The sequence below is a fragment of the Sesamum indicum genome, linkage group LG14 (genome assembly GCF_000512975.1).
Source record: "Sesamum indicum cultivar Zhongzhi No. 13 linkage group LG14, S_indicum_v1.0, whole genome shotgun sequence".
Lineage (NCBI taxonomy): Eukaryota > Viridiplantae > Streptophyta > Magnoliopsida > Lamiales > Pedaliaceae > Sesamum > Sesamum indicum.
The window spans coordinates 1,507,707-1,526,007 of NC_026158.1; the positions used below are offsets into that span (position 1 = coordinate 1,507,707).

General features: G+C 32.8%; 1 protein-coding gene and 1 long non-coding RNA gene across 6 annotated transcripts in view; one reads left to right on the forward strand and one right to left on the reverse strand.

Annotated features, from left to right (window-relative positions):
* Window positions 3,015-9,822, reverse strand: LOC105176734. Of its 5 annotated transcripts, XR_002288271.1 has the most exons (9): window positions 7,779-9,822; window positions 7,548-7,649; window positions 7,232-7,373; window positions 5,738-5,835; window positions 5,545-5,610; window positions 4,210-4,668; window positions 4,037-4,102; window positions 3,389-3,883; window positions 3,015-3,293 (listed from the first exon to the last, which is right to left on the reverse strand). It is a non-coding gene; the product is annotated as a homoserine kinase (long non-coding RNA). The 5 variants fall into 5 exon arrangements; XR_002288269.1 differs by having other exon boundaries at window positions 7,232-7,649; XR_002288268.1 differs by having other exon boundaries at window positions 7,232-7,699.
* LOC105176736 overlaps window positions 17,635-18,301 on the forward strand; it is a 2,017-nt gene continuing 1,350 nt past the window's right edge. The window contains exon 1 of the mRNA XM_011099633.2: window positions 17,635-18,283. Coding sequence (XP_011097935.1) covers window positions 17,904-18,283 — 380 coding nt within the window. The 5' untranslated portion in view covers window positions 17,635-17,903. The remainder of the gene's footprint in view (window positions 18,284-18,301) is intronic.

Sequence of the window (18,301 nt, forward strand, 5' to 3'; positions counted from 1 at the left end):
AAACTTAACCCGTTGTACAGTTCATTTCACTCTATCGGATGAAGCCACGTGTCTTCATATTTAGGGATCATAATATAGATTTATGCGCCGAATCTAAAACAAAAAAATCTTTTTAAAATTAACCCCATCAAAATATTTGAAACTTACAAATAAATAAAAAAAATCAATGTGCATAATTTGTGCAATTCCATAAGCTTAGATGTTCCATATCAATATAATTTCTATGAACCATATCATATTTGTTACTTCTAAATATTATAGTTTTGTTATTAGGAGCAAACATTACATACATTATTTCATGTAAAGTAAAAAGAAAGTGTAATAATTGTACTGTGTACAGGACAATTTCATTTTGAATCTGAACCACTTATTGTACGTTAATCTTAAAAATTATTGTATTATTTATTTATGAAAAGTAGAATCTATTATATTAATTTTGGATAGAAAAACATGTGCACAAAATATGTAAGAATACATATATATATATATACTTTTACGAAATTTAAGAAGAAAGATACTAATTCTCAGTTGATTTGCACCAGAAATGGATCGGATTTGTAAGAAATTAACTGATACTTTTACGAAATTAACTAATATTAAAAAAATGTGCACAAAATATGTAAGAATACATCGGATTTGGTGCAACTAACCCTCGGAACTTGCTCCACTGGTACATATAAATTGAGGCATGATGTAGTTATTGTAGTAACACAAACTATCACACTCAAACTCTCATTCTCTCTCATTTTTTAAACTATTTTCGGATACTTGTGGCACTCCCTTGACTTTCTTCACTTTCACACTATTTTTAACCGTTATTATCACTTTGATGATAAATTTTCATTTATTACTGACTTAAGCATCAAAGTCATTGATTTGAAGATTTCTCCAAAAATCTTTTAATTTTTATGGTACGGTTAAAATATGTTACACATCAGATTGTATACTTAACAATTAGATTATATAATATTTTGAAAAATCCAAAAATAACACCATATCGTATAATGATTTTCAGAGATGACACGCTCAAATGCGTATTAAAAAAATCAAATTTTAATTCAATATAACCCCGAGTTGTTTTTTTTTTTTTATCATTACATCATATATATGTCTATCTTTTGTTTTCTCCCATTTAAACAACATACCATTTCTATTTTTTAAAAAATTACATACGCATTCTCAAATATCATCAATAATATTTCACAAATTATTCATATTTTTTCACTGTTAGATGTAATTTATATAATTATACAAAATAATATGAATAATTTATATAAATAAATTATAGATCAAGGACGTAAATATAACTATTCCAGTTAGATATAAATGGTATGTTTACTTGTGCTAAGTGGGCCTCCAAGCTGGCGAAAGTTGGTGGGTCTAAGGGGCCTTCATTTGATCCACCCTCATATCAGTCAACGTTATTTTGGGCCGTGATTTGTTTTCAATATGTTTTTAAAGCCCAATCTCTTAACTCGAACCGCCAAGTAAGTGGGCCTTGATCCATCACTTTTCTTTATAATTTGGGTAAGTATCAGTTATCAGTTTTGGTCCCTTGAGTACGCCACTTACCCAAATTTACTCACTCATATTTTCTTCTCATCAAATTTAGTCCTCAAGTTTAAAGATTTCATCAACTTTGATCCTTGATCAAATCTAAGTAAAACATGTTCTTCGGTGACACACAAACACACACACACCACACACACACAAAAAAAAAAGAAAAGAGGCACACAGACAAGAAAATGGAAAAGCCGGAACAAGGAGGGGGCATCTTTTAGCAAAACTTTTCAAATTTTTTGTCGATAAAATTGAAAAAGAAATGCAGTAGTTGATTAGAACATATAAAAATATATTCATTGACATCATGATCTCAATAGAAACTTGCTACACCAAATCATGATTTTCAGAGAGGTTGATTCAGAAACTGGATAATATTAATCACAAAATCATTATTCTAGTACAATTACATATATACACTGGTTGGGCTTTGATACTGAGTTAAGTTCAATGGGCGTTCATGGGTCGTCTTCCTCTCCTTCGGCTCCACATTAAATGTTTACAAAAAACAAATATTTACAACCACCACAAATATTTTAACAACAAATCACATAAATTTCAACATACACTTTGAGATAATATAAATAATCCATTCAATATTTTAGAATAATTTCCTAAAATTCATGTGCAAAACAATATTTGGACGTCAAATACCCACGACGGAAGCAGAAAATTAACACAAGGTAATAAAAAAAAAGGAAAGAACGAATTCTAAAAGAAGAGAAAGCGAGGAAAAGAGGAGAAACAAGGTTGAATTATTATTATTTCTTCATATTTTGTCTTTAAAATGGAGCAAAATTTTGCAATAGATTTTCAAATTCTTGAAAATGTGGTATTATTGTGATCATATACTCTTTCATCCCATCGAAGTACTCATTCATTATGTGGCTTGGGCTGCGCAACAGATTGGCTACAAGGGACAGACTCGAGTTCCTCCATGAGGAGGATTTATGCTCACTTTGCGTCAACACTAAGGAATCGGCCAAACACCTATTCTTTGAGTGCCCGTTCAGCAACTACGTTTGGTCACATATCCGAGTATGGCTTGGGATTAACCAACGTATGTCCACCCTGCACAGTGCGGTGAAATGGCTCAAGAAGGCGAAAACCGGCTCCTCCGTTCATAACAAAGCGCGACACCTAACTTTGTCATGCACGGTCTACTCCCTTTGGAGGCATCGTAACGAATTCATATTTGAGAGTGCATTACCCAATCCCGAGGGCCTCATTATTTCCGTGAAGATCACTGTCTATAGGCTCCTCTTGACACATTTCCCGCACGGTTTAATTGCTCTTTAAACTATAGTGTGGGTCCTTTTGTATCTCTCCGGGTATGCCCAGAGTACTCTGTAAATATTATTGGATAAATGAAAACTTACAATTCACCCAAAAAAAAAAAAAAAGAATTTCTTGAACAGAAAACCTGAAACGGTTTAAAACTATTGAATTGAGTGTGGGGAGAGAAAGAATGTGTGATTTTCATGAACCGGTGATAATCTTTTAAGGACATGATGTGCCTCCAAAACTAATCGGCATATATGATATAAAACAAGGAGCATCTATAAGCCGAAACCCGTGAACCAGTGATCACCACAATGTGATCTTACTGATTAACATAATCGATCATGTGTATCGAGAGGCCTCAGTATGTACCTTCCATTCCCTCTTCTTTTCCAATGTCATCTTCAAATCTTGGCAGAATGAGACTCCATTTAGATCAATTGCATTCACAGCTGAAAAGGGTTATTAACAAACTTCTTAATTCTTCATAAAAATCATATGGAGATTGAATTGCTTTTGCTTCTTTTTTTCTTGTCTATAAACTCACCAGATGAATCAAGAATCACAAACGCAACTCCCAGACTTGTTTTTAGCATCTGCATCATCTGTTCCATATTCTTCTATGCATCTTGTAATCCGGACATACAGCACATATGTGAAAGTCATGTAAGATGGTAAAAAGTTCTCGAGACGTCGACCTGAGTAGGATTCAGCAACCAACCTTTCCTTATGATAAGTGGTATTAGAAAGTTAATTGGAGCTTCAATGATCAGAATTAGGGATCCAGGGACACTGCCAGCTTCTTTGTATTGGTTTAGATTGGGATAAATTCAGTACCAGGTACATTTCCCAACATCACAGTTTTAGGCCCTGTGATTTGCAGCAGAACATTGAAAAGGATATTCCCTCATGGACATTATGGTCATAACTTTTAGCTTGAATTATCATTCGAGAGAGGGATGCAGTGATAGTAAAGAATGAGATAATTTACAGCAATGGCTAGGCCCTCCTGGACAGAGATGAAGAGAGCTCCGAAGAGCACCTATAGCATCACAAGAAAATCAATTTTGTCAATCTTCCAAATTTGGCAGGCAGCCGGAATGATGATAAGCCCTACTACTGCAGTGACTATGATAGATCCCAGCATGGGATTTGGTGTCTACTGGAAGGGTGGCTTGAGGAAGAGGAGCATTACCATGATTGTCATTGCCTTTGCTATGTTATAAACTGCAGTATCGGCAACTTGCATTGTGATTCACAGCTGATTTTGAAAAAGCACCAGCTTATTACTCATTTAGTCTATTTATATTTCAAACCATATCTACTAGAACCATTACTAAGAGTTATGGGTTTCTGGTAAAAGTGCACCTGTTCTCATACAGCAGTGGATGAGCCAACTATTGATTAGTCCAATAGCTTTCATCTCCTTTTTTCCATCCACCCGGTACATCTTCGATGCAACAAAAGTCCTCCAAACTGTAATTTCTTTAATGGAGTCTAGGAACACACCACACTGATGCCATGATGTTGAGCTTTGAAGGCAAAAACCAGCTGAGTTGACAGGATAAGAGAAAGTAGATGGGCTCCAGCTGAGAGCCAAAATAGCTTCGGTTTATTCATGCTCAGCATAAGAAGAAGGAATATCAGAACACAATGACATCACAATTTCATCTGTACAAGTTCTGCCGTTCCAATAAAGTGTTCTTGAACCCGGGAACCAACTCATCTGAAAAAAGTCTTTCAACAAGTTTCAGACAGATATCTTCCTTGCAGTTTCCTGTTGCTTCATTGTAATATAGTACTTAATTCTTCAAGGAACTTGATCGTCTATCAAACAGCCATTCAAAATGATTAGTCCCTAATAAATAGTTCTGAGGTACATAAACAGAAAAGACTGCAGCATCTACATATTTAACATCTCTCTTGATTACACAAGGATTGTGTTAGATACTGGAATTCTGTAAAACAAAATTTAATCAGATTAGGTAATACTGTAGATATTGGAATTCTAAAAAGGATTCGTTCAAGAAACTTCCCAGCACCATGCTTCATTCTAAAGGTATGGTCTAGTAATCTTGATAGTTACAAAGAGTAGAATGATGGCTAATTGACTCAATTTTTTAACTGACATTGATGAGTAAATCAAAATCATTATACACCTTTCTTGTGTAATTTATTCAAGAACTGGAACCTACAATTTTCATACGATTAATCAGTTAAAATTATGTTCTTCATGATATATGAGCAATCAGTATAAAAAGTAAAGCCAAGAGATATAATACTCACATAAAACTATATCCGCCATGAAGTAAAAGTAATGCACAGAACCAAAAGCAAAATTGGAATCATTAGCCACAGTGGAGGCATCCGAACCCAATCTCTCAAAACATGTCCCCCAATGGGTATAGTTGTGATGGTATACAAGACTTTACACACAGTAGACAAATGGGAGATAAACTTTCTGGATCAGGTGTTTGATATGAAAATAACAAGACATCAGAATCCAATCGTATTTTTGAAAAAATATCAGATGAAGTTTGATATGATAATTAAACAAGACATCAAAATCCAATTGTATTCTGAAAAAAAAAAAATATATCAAATAAGAAACAGGCCATGTCAAAACCACATTCACCACTTTTCTCTGTTCCAAATCAAGAGGAACGTAAGAAATCGTTCTGAATCCCAACAAGTGATACTAACCACATCTGGCCAGACATCAATGGCACATGCCTCCACAGTGTTCAATAAGCATTGATCTGGGCCATGCTGCAACCACAGAGGAGTTAGTTGTCTTCTACATATAACTGAAAAAATCACAAGAGTCCATTCTCCGAGCTATGCTTGATTAACATACACCTAAATCAAGAAGTTTAAAATCTTTTATATGCATAACCTGGCAGTTAAAGGTGCAGTTTCCATACAGATAGTTGATCCACAAGGCACAAGATTGAGATCACCAATATCAAGGAGTTTCATCTCTGAAGATCATAGCTAAAGAATCAAGGATGAAACTGGCACTGTCAGAGCAAAGGCTTTCATGATACAAACCAAGTGATACTTTGTTGCAAGAAATGGAGGACATGAATTATGTGAAAAATAGCAAGTAAAACGAAGAGAGATGTGTAAGGTAAAAACATAGCAGAGAAAAACAGAAGTTATGGTTTATGCAATTTGAGTATAACAAGTTCTCAAGTACTTTTATAGCTGACCAACATTTGGAAAAAGATGTTCCCCCTTATCTCTTTGGGACAGTGGCAAGGCTCCATTAAGAAACCAAGTAAGAAAAAAAATCAAAGAATCCATAACCGAACCGGTTCCCTTCTCAAATAGTGAAACAGAGAGAGAAAAATAAATTTTGATAAGGAAAAAGGGAAATTGGGGCTGAAAAGTAGCACTTGGACTAACCAACCTGACTTAGCGGCAGGGAGACAAAATTAGATTGAAGATGAAAAGCATTACGTGGCAACTGATAGTGCCATTAGGCAACTATCGAGTATTGAAAGGTGGACCTAATGATAGAAAGACGAAAGTGCTGCCAGCCTATCAGTGTCACCTGCAAAAATGGTGGATCCAGAGAACGTGTGTCATAGCAGACAGGCTGCAGGCTATAGCCAGATCTGCAAAAGAAGAGAATGTGAAGAAAAGGGGAGGATAAGAGGAAACGGAAAAGAGAAGAGAAGGACTGCTGCCGGAGCAGATGGAAAGAAGAGGAGAGGAAGGAAGAAGAAAAGGAATAAAGTAGTATGATGGGCGGTGGGGATGGAGAAGTGAATAGGAGAGAAAATAGAAGTCAGCATCATTAGGCCAAGTCAATAGAAGAATGGTAATTAACAAGATCTGATACAGCTACTAGCTACAATCCAACTACCAGGGCATAATTCAGCCTCAAATTACAGGATAAATTTGTGCACCAAAATTTACTCTTTCTTCTACCAGTGATGATAATGCAATCTAATAATGGAGAACAGGCTATGCAGACTTTTTTGTAGAGAACATAATCAGAAAATTAACTAAAATGTCTGCTCTCTTTCTTCCCTTTATCCTCTACAAGCAAGGGATTCGATCAAAACAAATCATTGCTTGTTCATTATAGTTGCTCGATTAGCATATGGAAAATCAAATAATGGTTTCAAGTGAAGAAAAAACAGAGAACAATATTCCTTGCAGTCAGATATGCATGAATAAGGACCATAGAATGCAACAGACCCGTCAAGTAGCATAATGAGAAGGGTAGATGATATTTTTTCAGCTCTTGAAACATTAAAATATAACACGAGTATTGCTTTATAAGTATCAAAACCACAGCACAAATGAAATGGTTTAATTTCTAAAAATATAATGCTAGTTAAGTGAATTTAAATTTGAGAAAGAAGTTGACAAGAATTACGTGGTATCTAGGCATCCCAAGGTTGATAGAGAACTTCTAGCATATGTTCAATGAGTTGAGGTGTTTTGGAACGGAAAATATATGCCTGAATGCCCTAGCATGCAGCCCACCAACCTTTGTTGTTGCCATGTACTAGAACATTCTGCAATGCCTTGCATCAGACTGCATTGGCTTTTTAAAACATTGTGAAGAAGACATCATAAAAAACACTCTACATTTTCCGTAGCAGTATAACCAAAAACATTTGTAGACGAGTACCCTAATTACCTCTTTTGAATAACAACCAAGGAGGCTTAATGAAGTGAAGGATATTTACCATTCTTCGGCCGATGAGAAGGAGAAGGCTTGAGAATGTAAGGCATTAGAGGAGGATCATGCTGGCTTATTCCAAGTCTTATGGAAACCTTTGGATTCAGACCTGGAGCAACATAGCATCATCTTCACTCTAGCTAGAGAATAGATATTGTCCTGAGCACAATCCATTACATTTTAAAATATATTAACAGCTTAGTCTGTATTAATGAAAGTGGGCAAGAAACAAATTCACCTGTGGGTATCTCATGTCTGATTCTATTAAATCAGGCCATCCATGAAAGTGGATCTAAGCATAAACCTCTCAAGTTGAAATTTCCGCTTTTAAATGTTTGTAGCAGTCTTGCTAACCATGGAACCTTTCGGCAGCCATATTATTCGTAGGACAGGTTTATTTATGACTGCTATGGCTGATCCACTGGGGATACCTAATGGTCAACGATTATTACCTAATCAATAAACAGACAACAAATACCAATGTCATTCCCATCAAACAGAGATTGGATTCCAATGGGTGAGAGGACTTTATATCCTCCTAACCTCTCTTTTTTCTTAGTATAATTTATTTTCGATACCAAAAAAAGTCAGACCCTAAGGAAAGGCAGCTACAAGAAGCAGATTGCTGTTCCTAAAGAACAGTAAATTCCACTCTTGTCCAAACAAAACAATATAACAAATGCATTGGGGCTACAACTATATCAAGCACCTAATTATTCTCTTCAAACCAAAAGAAATATATATATGTGGGCAAGATTATATGTTTCAACTACATTGGCAAAAGACAGGTATATAGCCATTTATTGATTGCAAATCACTTCTCCACCATTACTTTTAAAATGGTTTGCTCAAACAGGCAAGAATTCTCAACGACCAAGTAAATGAGTGCACTCTAAGAAACTACAATGAAAAAGAAGCATTGTCCTGCAACTCTACACAACTTCAAACCAATTGCAGTTAGGGCATGAACTCATATATCCAACATTGCTGATCAAATGCAAAGGCTGTGAGTGGAACCTCCAAACAGGAAACATCATGAAGTTAAATCATCTGAGAACACTGCTGACAAGCCTAGCCCCAACTCTGTCAAGTTGCTTGACCATTGCCAAGGACTTCAAATTTCCTTCCTTCATAAAGGCCTCCACCATTCTCTCCCCAATTTCCCGACCTCTCTCCTCATTGTCTGTCACCGCCACTGCAGTTGGCCCAGCCCCACTTATCGTGCATCCAAATGCCCCCGCATCAATAGCTGCTTTTTTGACGGCACCCATGCCTGGGATCAAAGGAGCCCTCCTAGGCTCCACTATCTTATCTGATGACAGTGCTTTTCCCAAGCCATTGAGGTCCCCTAGCAACACTGATGCCACTAAAGCCCCTGCTTGGCTGCTATTCCACACGTGGTGAGACATCGTGATCTCTGGTGGCAATGCCGCCCTCATCTTCTTGGTGGGAGCTTCAAATTCTGGATTCACCAGTACAAAGAATAGATTCCTTTCACGGGGGAACTTCAGCTGTATCAGTTCGAGAGGATCGTAGCTACGAATTAAGACAAAACCTCCCATTATAGATGGCGCCACATTGTCCGCGTGGTAGCCAGAGACCTTTGCTTCCGACTCAAGGCCCGCGATCACGAGCTCAGACGGTGACAAAGGGCCTCCAAATAACTCGTTGACAGCAACGGCGGCTGCGGCAGCGCTTGCGGCGCTGGAGCCAAGACCACTGCCGAGAGGGAGACCTTTCTCAAGGGAGAGTGAGAGACCTACCGATCGGACCTTCAACATCTTCATGACGGCGATGGCGGCGATGCCGGCACAATTCCAGAGGGGATTCTTGCTAAGCTTGGAGCTCGCGCCAGAGATGTGGGAGATGGAGACCTCTCCCGGGTGGACTTCCGGGTCGATTTGGAGGCTGACGTAGTCGCCGATTCCGTCGACGGCGCAGCCCAGGAAGTCGAAGCCTGGTCCCAGATTGGCCACTGTGGCGGGGGCAAAAGATTTGACGGAGGAGTATATGGGTTGGGGGTCCCCGGATTTAGAATAAGAGGATGATGGTAGTGCGAATGTGGATGGGTTGAATCTCAGGTGGGTTTGAGGCTTGTATGTGGATGAGGTGGGGTTGATCTTCAACTGAAAGCAGCATACGGCGGCCATGGTGCGTGAGAGCGAAGGCGATAGTGAGCGTGGTGGCGGCGGTTAAAAGAGTGGAGAAAGGCCTCAACTTTTACACCACAACCTCAACTTTCTAGTTCAGAAAAGGAGAAAATACCTCAATACATTATTTTGTGAGAGGGCATTCCACTAAATTTATTAACTGCATCTTATAAGTTTTAAAAATATTTTATAAATTTCATTTAAATAATTTTATAAAAAATATAAATATAAAATTTTATTTTAAAATGAATTATTTAAATAGAATAAAATTATGAATATTATAGTTAATTTGAAAGGATTTACTAAATTTTTAAAAATAAATTAGTAACTCTTTACTTATTTTTTAAAGAGCTTCTAATATTTTACTTTTAAATTTATACACTTTTTTTTTAAAAAAAATACTAAATATTTTTTTAGCATTTATAATATATTTCAAAAGGGCTTATAAGATTTACTAAGCCAACATGAGTTTGTTTCATTTGAAACATTCAATTCAATAAGATGAATTATTTTTTAGTTAATTACTATTTTTTTAACATATCAATATATACCATTTTAGAAGTTTGACTAAGCTTTTTTATACCATTTTAGAAGTTTCTACATTTTATAATATATTTTAGGAGTTTATAAGATATTGGATCTTATTTTAAAATATTTAGATAAAATTAATAAGATGTTTTCACATCTTATAGGATATCAGAGCGCTTGGTATAACAAGATTTTTTTTATTGGTAAAATGACTAAAAAGAATATGATATAATAAGTTGTTATTTCTTGACATATTATATAAAAAATTAATTACTTATTAACTAAGATTTTGAATTAAAAAATAACATATATATATATATACATCCATGTTAGTTGAATATTAAATGAATATATAATTATATTTTCTTTCTTAAAGCAGTTACTATTTCTAGTTGTATAATTTATAATGTGAATTATATATATATTTTTAGTAAATATAATATTAATAGCAATCTTATTTTTATTTAATTATAATAATTTATTATTAAATAATAAAGTATTTTTTTCAAATGCCAAAAAAATCAAATTTCTTAAAATCCGAAAGAGAGAGAGTGTGTGTGCAATAGAGTGATATATATATATATATATAGTTGGATGAGGTTAACTTTTTTTAAAACTTTTATAAAATCCAAAGCATCTTATCTTGAGATGTAATAAGCTCATTAAGAATAATTTTGCCAGATGATTTTTGGAGCTTATAATCTTTCAAACACGTTTAAGATGTTTTGAGGAGATTATAAATTGCCTTTGTATATATGTCTCCTTTGTATTTGTATTTTCTAAGACTAAATATATTTACTATCATGTATGTTTGGGGTGGCATTTTAAGAATTATAGTTACAAACGTCCCAATGAAACCCGTAATTTTACTATATTTTTGTGCAATTTCAAGACTTCGATCACTGAATTTTTCTGACTCGCTGTAAATGGGTAACATGGATAAAATTATGACTTTTTAGAATAGGTTTTGCTGACTAAACATTCAATCAACGTCCCCCACCTCATCCAGCCACGTAACTGATGACTAAATTGACTTTTATATCCTGTACTTTAGAGAGTAGCATATTTAAAAGTTATAACTACAGAAGTGACAATAATACCGTCAACTCATCTATTCGTGCAATTTTAGGACTTTTGTTTTTTTTTTTTTCTTCTCTCTCTCTCTCTCACCAGCTTATGTTTATTAGTACATTATTTTTCACTTGTTTGATTTGTAACTGTATAAGCTAATTAACAATAGTGTACTAGAGTTGAATGTTAAGGCTTGGCCAATACTATAAGCTAACAACATTGTACTCATTTATATATATAATACTAATTTGACTGTTTGTACACTGACACTATTACAATATATTTTTTTTTGAGATTATTTTGTGTAGCTCGACAATTATGAAAATTGCCTCTGTATGTATCGAAGTCGTTGTAAAAGCACGTAAAATAGCCAAAAATTTTTCATATTGTACTAGTGTCAGTTTTGGACTTGCTGGAATTGGGGGAAGAATGTTAAGACTTTGACCATCTGTATTTACAATACTGAGAACTTGATCTGAGAAAAGTGGCATTATACCTAAATAAAATTTAATTATTTTGAGTATAATATGGGTAAGACCCAATGAATATTTAATTTTAAAGTGCATGGTTCCAAGTCTGGCTAAAAGCAGACAAATTATGCATACTCCCATCCCATACTATAATAGGTAAAATTCACTAAAAAAAAAAAATAGAAGATCAGCTATAAAAAAATTAAGTGATAATTTTAATATTATCTTAGTGACAAAAAAAATATTTTATCATAATAATAAATTTTGTGATTTTAAATAATTATTATTATTTTGTGAAAATTGTTAGTAGCAAAAATTAGTGACAAACATGGTGTATAAAATTATCATAAATATAATTAATGATATATGTATAGTGACGATTTATTGACAATAAATAATTATTGTCGTCATACTGTGTTGTCTTTATACATATGGGAATGATTATATTTAGTGATAATTTTAAGCATAATTTTTGTCACTAATAATTGTATAGTGACAAGATAAAAGTTATTATTATTTAATATATATTTTTAATGTCAACTTTAAAAGTTTCACTTAGTTATATTTTGTAACTAGTATCATATTTTGTTTGTACTTATTGTAATTTTAATCCTATAAATATGGGGTTAATCATATATTAATCTATTTTGATACTTTTGTTCTATAATTTTAATTTCATATATTGAGGACAAAAATAATTGGAATTTGCTAAATTGACTGAAAAAGTGTATGTGCCATCTTAATTAGATGCAGTTTACAGGCTATTGTAATAAAGAATAAATTACAACGAGCTCCCCTGAAATTTAGCATAATTATAAATACATCCTGATTGTTTGAAAAATTGCTATTATCTGCTTGATATTAATGGTGGTCCAACAGTTAACCAAATCTGTTAATTTCCATTAGATTTTCATTCATTTTTTATAGTAAAATAACCAAAACGTCCTTGTAGATTATAAATTATAATTTTACTTATTTTTAAAAGTTTTATGATTTTTTTGTGGATCACGTGAACAAGTTTTTTGCAGTTTTTCAAAATTTTTCATCCATCTTGTCCAATTTGTTTATAAAATTTTAATTTTTTTTGAAAAAAAATACAGTAAGAGCAAAGTTCACAATTTTAGGCCTCCATCCGAAGATTGCATAATTTCAGCAAACATCAAGAAGGTATTTGTAATTTTCCAAACAATAATGAAATATTCGTAAATATGCCGAATCTAAAAAACACACGTAATTTATACTTCAGTAAATTCCAGTAATTTTGGTCCTCAATGTGTGAAATTTCTAAAACTATAGGATAAAATTGCTAAAATAGAAATTATCAACCCCTATATTTTTAGGTCTGAAATTGCAAGTTTCCAATTATAATATACACTGTATTACATTCAATTAAGTAGTTTATCCTATCTATTAACTAAATGTAAAGGCGCCCTTAATGTCTTCGAGATTTGTGGTGACCTAATTATAATTTACTCACTTAAAAATATAGGATAAATTACGATAATTTTTCTTAATAATTGACATAATTATACCTCTCTGTTGTTTGAATAATTATAATTACTTCTATGATTTTAACATCCATTGAACAATGAGTCCATTATGTTAGACTTCCATCCAATTTTTGTGGAAATTGATCAAACTATTTTAAATTATAAATTTATAATTTTATATATATTTTATAATTTTCTAGAATAATTTTATAAATTACTATTCCCTCTAGATTATTTATTTTACCCAACCTCAGTTTTTTATTATATTTTTTTAAATACTTTTCTAATTTTTTAAAAAATTCAATAAAGATAGAATAGTAATGTCTACTTCGTCATCTAGGAGCTATATAATTATTTTCCACTTAAGGTTATTGTAATTTTTCAAATAACGAGAGGGTATTTATAATTATGTCAAACCTTAGGGGAGGTAGTTGTAATTTACCCTTGAAATATATTTAAATATAACTAATTTTGATTTTTGTCATTATATAATTAATAATGGAAAAAATCATACACAAATTTATCATTATAAATAATCAATGGCACATTTATAATTAATGACAGTTTAATGACAACAGAATATAGTAACAATAATTATTTATTGTCGCTGCGTCGTTATTATATATATGTTTCACTAATTATCTTTAATGATAATTTTATGTACAACATACTTCTTGTCACTGATTCTCCCTAAGAGCAACTTTAATTACAAACTAATAGTTACTTTAATTAAAATTATAAAATCACTATTATGATGAACTAAAAAATCTTGTTCAATAAATATATAATTAGTGATAATATTAGAATTATTACTTGATTTTTTTTATTTCGTCACTAATCTTCTCTCTTATTTTTTTTCTTTTTGGTAATGTGAAAAAATGGACATTCATAAACTAATTGTAAGGTAAATTACATTGAACCCCCAGTGTTAGGTTTGATTCTACAAACACCCCGTACTCTTTATAAAATTACAAATACATTAATGAAGATTGTAGTTGTTATTACGAATACACCCCTTATTCAACAGTAAAACGTTATACAAACAGCTCCCTGAGTACATTGCACTGTCACCCCTTGAAAGGATATACTAGTAATGATATAAAGAATAAAAGGCGTTTGTACAGTTAGGCCTAACATCATGAATTTGTTGGTATAATTTTTCCTATTTATACTGTAGAAACCCTGTGCCCTAAAAAGCAGATGGACTTCTGTATATACTCCAATTATTCAGTAATGCGAAAAATAGAATTTTTTGTCACATAACTTAGGCCCTTTCATTTTTGGTATATCGGGTTACAAGATTCTCATTTTTTATCCTTAAATAGCCTTTTTGATCCCATGGCACATTTTCATAAGATATTTAGTGGAGAATGCCACGTGATATAATATTGTTAAAGACATATAATATTTCCACACGAAATACACATTAAGAACCTCATCGCACATAAAACCTGTAAGTTCACCCACTACAATTATTTCTATTATAAATTTATACTAATACATGCAATACACTCGTATCTGTGTGCATAATTTATTAAAATTCCAAAAAGTAATTATCAAGTAATATTTTGATTATATATACGAGTATGTGCGGTATATTCAGATTCGTGTACATAATTAAGTAAAATTTTAAAAAATAATCATTAAGCAACAATTAGATTCTATTAAAAGATTAGGGCACAGAAATTTTAAATTGACCTAACATTTAATTCAATTTTTTTTTTAAAAAAAAAGAGTAAAATTTTGCCCCAAAAATCCCATCATAGCCATCAATGATAAGCTGCAATATAGATAGCATTCCAAAGATGGAAAGATTGATATATGTAATTGGTTAGATGATGAAGTTAGGGTCATAAAGAGTTCATCCACTTTCCCCATCTCTCACCATTTTAATTCATGAATTGAATTCCTCTTCTTTAAATCCATCCTTTGTACCTTCATTCTTGATTTTATCATATCTTTATGTACTATAGTTTCCTTATTTATTATGTGCTATTTTTTTATTTTTGGTGGCCATTGCTACATATTTGTGTCAAAAAAAAAAAAAAATGTTAGATATGGACTTCACATATATAATAAATGACAATAGATTAATTAAGAATTTTTGTTTTCGGGATGAATAACAAAGTTGGGTGGCGGTAGTAGCAACTTGACCGCCTCTTGGCAATGTTCTATTTTGCGTGCTCAGCCGTTGACGTTCAGATATTTGAACGATCAGCACAAATATTGATCATGTTAGCGTTGTACACAAGCTAAAGAACATAGAAGTAAGCTACAATCCGCTTAGCCCACAAGACCGACAAATGTTTGTAATGTGCATGTGTAGAAGATATTCGACCACCATCCAGTGGTAAGCGATAGTCGAGTTCGGTCATATTCAATTAGACTATTTGTTGAGCATATTACATTTGTCATGTAATCAATTATACGACTAAAAAGACCTATTATGGATATATGTAGCAATTTATACTTTTTTGGTTGGAAAACTAGTAAAGAAAATTGTATGTTAAGTAACAATAAAAGTTGCGAGTATTTTATCAATAAATTGAAGACATTGTTAGAAAATTACTTATAACTTTTAATTTAAATTAAATTAATTTTAAATAATTCAAAATTAGAACGTATAAAACAACAAGAAGTGACATTACATGTATTTATTGCTTTCAGAAATTAATGGAGTCAGTTGGAAAATGTGGATTGAACATTAATCATGTGGGTACATTTAATGAGTTGATTGCTACAATAGACTAAACACATAAGTGCTAGTAAATTTGGGCACGATACATGTAAAAAAAAATTTGTACATGATTGCGATATTTCGAAAATGAATTTTTAACTTTATATTATAACTCTTTTTGGTGTTTTTTTTGGGAGATGTCCAAAAGCCTATTGGAATCAAAATTAATTCCCGCTCAAAGTTTATGATTATCGCTGACCTGATAAAATTTTGGGATAATTACACTCCCCTTTTTTGAGGTTTCGTGAAATTACACGTAAATCTTTTGTGATTTGAAAAATTATATTTAATACCCCTGAAATTTGTTTTCATCTAACAAATAAATCCACTCGTTGGTCAAAATTCAGTGAATTTATTGATATTAATAAATAAATTCACCCGTTGATCCAATACGGCACTTTCTATTGCGGCAATCATTTTAGGTTAAAGAATAAAAAAAAAAGATTATATTATTGAAATTGATGGGAACAGGAATTTGGCACATGATGTCGTGGCTTGTACTCTTTTCATAGTAACAAGTATTTAGTAGTATCTCATGGAGACATAACGTAACAAAATTCGAATTCATGCCCTTGAACAAATTCAATTCAACATAGGTTTAAACACAACGTTCGGTCCACCTCGCCACACTGTCACTGTCCTCTTTATATATATATATATATATATACATATATCAAAATAAATTTAAATAATATTTTTATTAGGTGGTATTAGAGTAGGGATTAGATTTCTTAGGGATAATAGATGAAATGTGATATTATACGTGAGGTAAATATTAAAAATCTACTTATATGTGCGTATTTCATATAGGATGGAAGCGTTAAGGAAAAACGTTGCTGGTCCAACTAAATCATTAGAGTCTGTGTAGGGTCATGATCATACATCAGAACATCAAGGGTTAGAATTCCAAAATATAAATGCCCCACAACCAGAAATAAACCCTTTTATACAACAAAAGGTTTATAATTTATGTTGTTGAATTGTTTAAATTAAATCTATTTAACACAAAATCTATCAACTATTGCGAGATACTTACTTTTTCTAATATATAATTTTTAGGGATAATTATATTTTCTTCTCTTAAGATTTGGTGTAATTATATGTAAATATTTTGTAGTTTAAAAAATTATATCTAGCGCTTCTGAGGTATGTTTTTGTCTAACAAATTCCTCCATTAATTAAAATTCACTGAATTTGATGATATTAACAAAAAATAGAAAAAAAATTATTTTAACCTCAAAATGATTTATTACTGACTTATTGCACGTCAAATAAATCTTTTTATGACCAAATGACCTTCATACGTCTTTACACGTTAATGCATGTGAAGAATTATAACTTCACTATTATAAGGGTAGTTTAGTTCGAAAAAAAATGTTTAACCTGCAATAAGTTAGTAGTTAGTTAATCTAGGGTATATATCAATTCTCATTCAATTTTTTGTTAACATTAGCAAATTTAGTAAATTTTGACTAATGGAGGAACTTATAGCAAATTACATAAGTGCTAGATGTAATTTTTAAAACTACATCGGGTATATGTGTAATTACATTAAATTTTAAGAGATGTGAGCGTAATTGTTTTTAATTTTTATTATAAATTAAATTTATAGTTTTCTCTTCGATTTATGGACGTAAAGAGTAAAAGCTATTGCAAATACTGGGATCCAATATGAAAAGGCAAATGTAGAATAGTTTAGTGTTAGGCAAGAGTGGAAGTGTTGTTGTCCCCATATCAACTACTTTTTCTTGGTGATGGCAATGGGGTTGGATTGGAGAGGACATACACTTCCATCTCCAGCTCTGCAAAGGGACCAGAATTTGTTCAAGTATAGCGACAGTTTCTGCTAGGCATTTTATCAAACAGGATGCTTCATGAGCGTTGATTGAGGCATTTGTGATTGTGGGTGGAGAGAAAATGGGGGAGAAGAGCAAGAAGAAGAAGAAGGATGTGATGCCTACAGTTTGGATTTCTTTGAAGAAATCGTTGCACTGCAAATCGGAGCTGTCGGAGGTACATGATCCGAGTAGGGGGAAGCAGTTGAGCCCAATCCTGACGAGAAAGACTGGCAGGTCTGGGTGTTCTAGGTCCATTGCAAATCTGAAAGATGTTGTTATTCATGGAAGCAAGAGGCACGCGGAAAAGCCTCCGAGTTGTAGCCCAAGATCCATAGGAAGCAGTGAGCTTCTCAACCCAATCACTCATGAAGTCATTTTGAGCAACTCCAAATGTGAGCTCAAGATCACTAGTTTCGGTGGGCTTCATGAAGGGTTCAACGGCGGTGGCGATGATGGTGGCGCCGCCGGCAGCGGCTG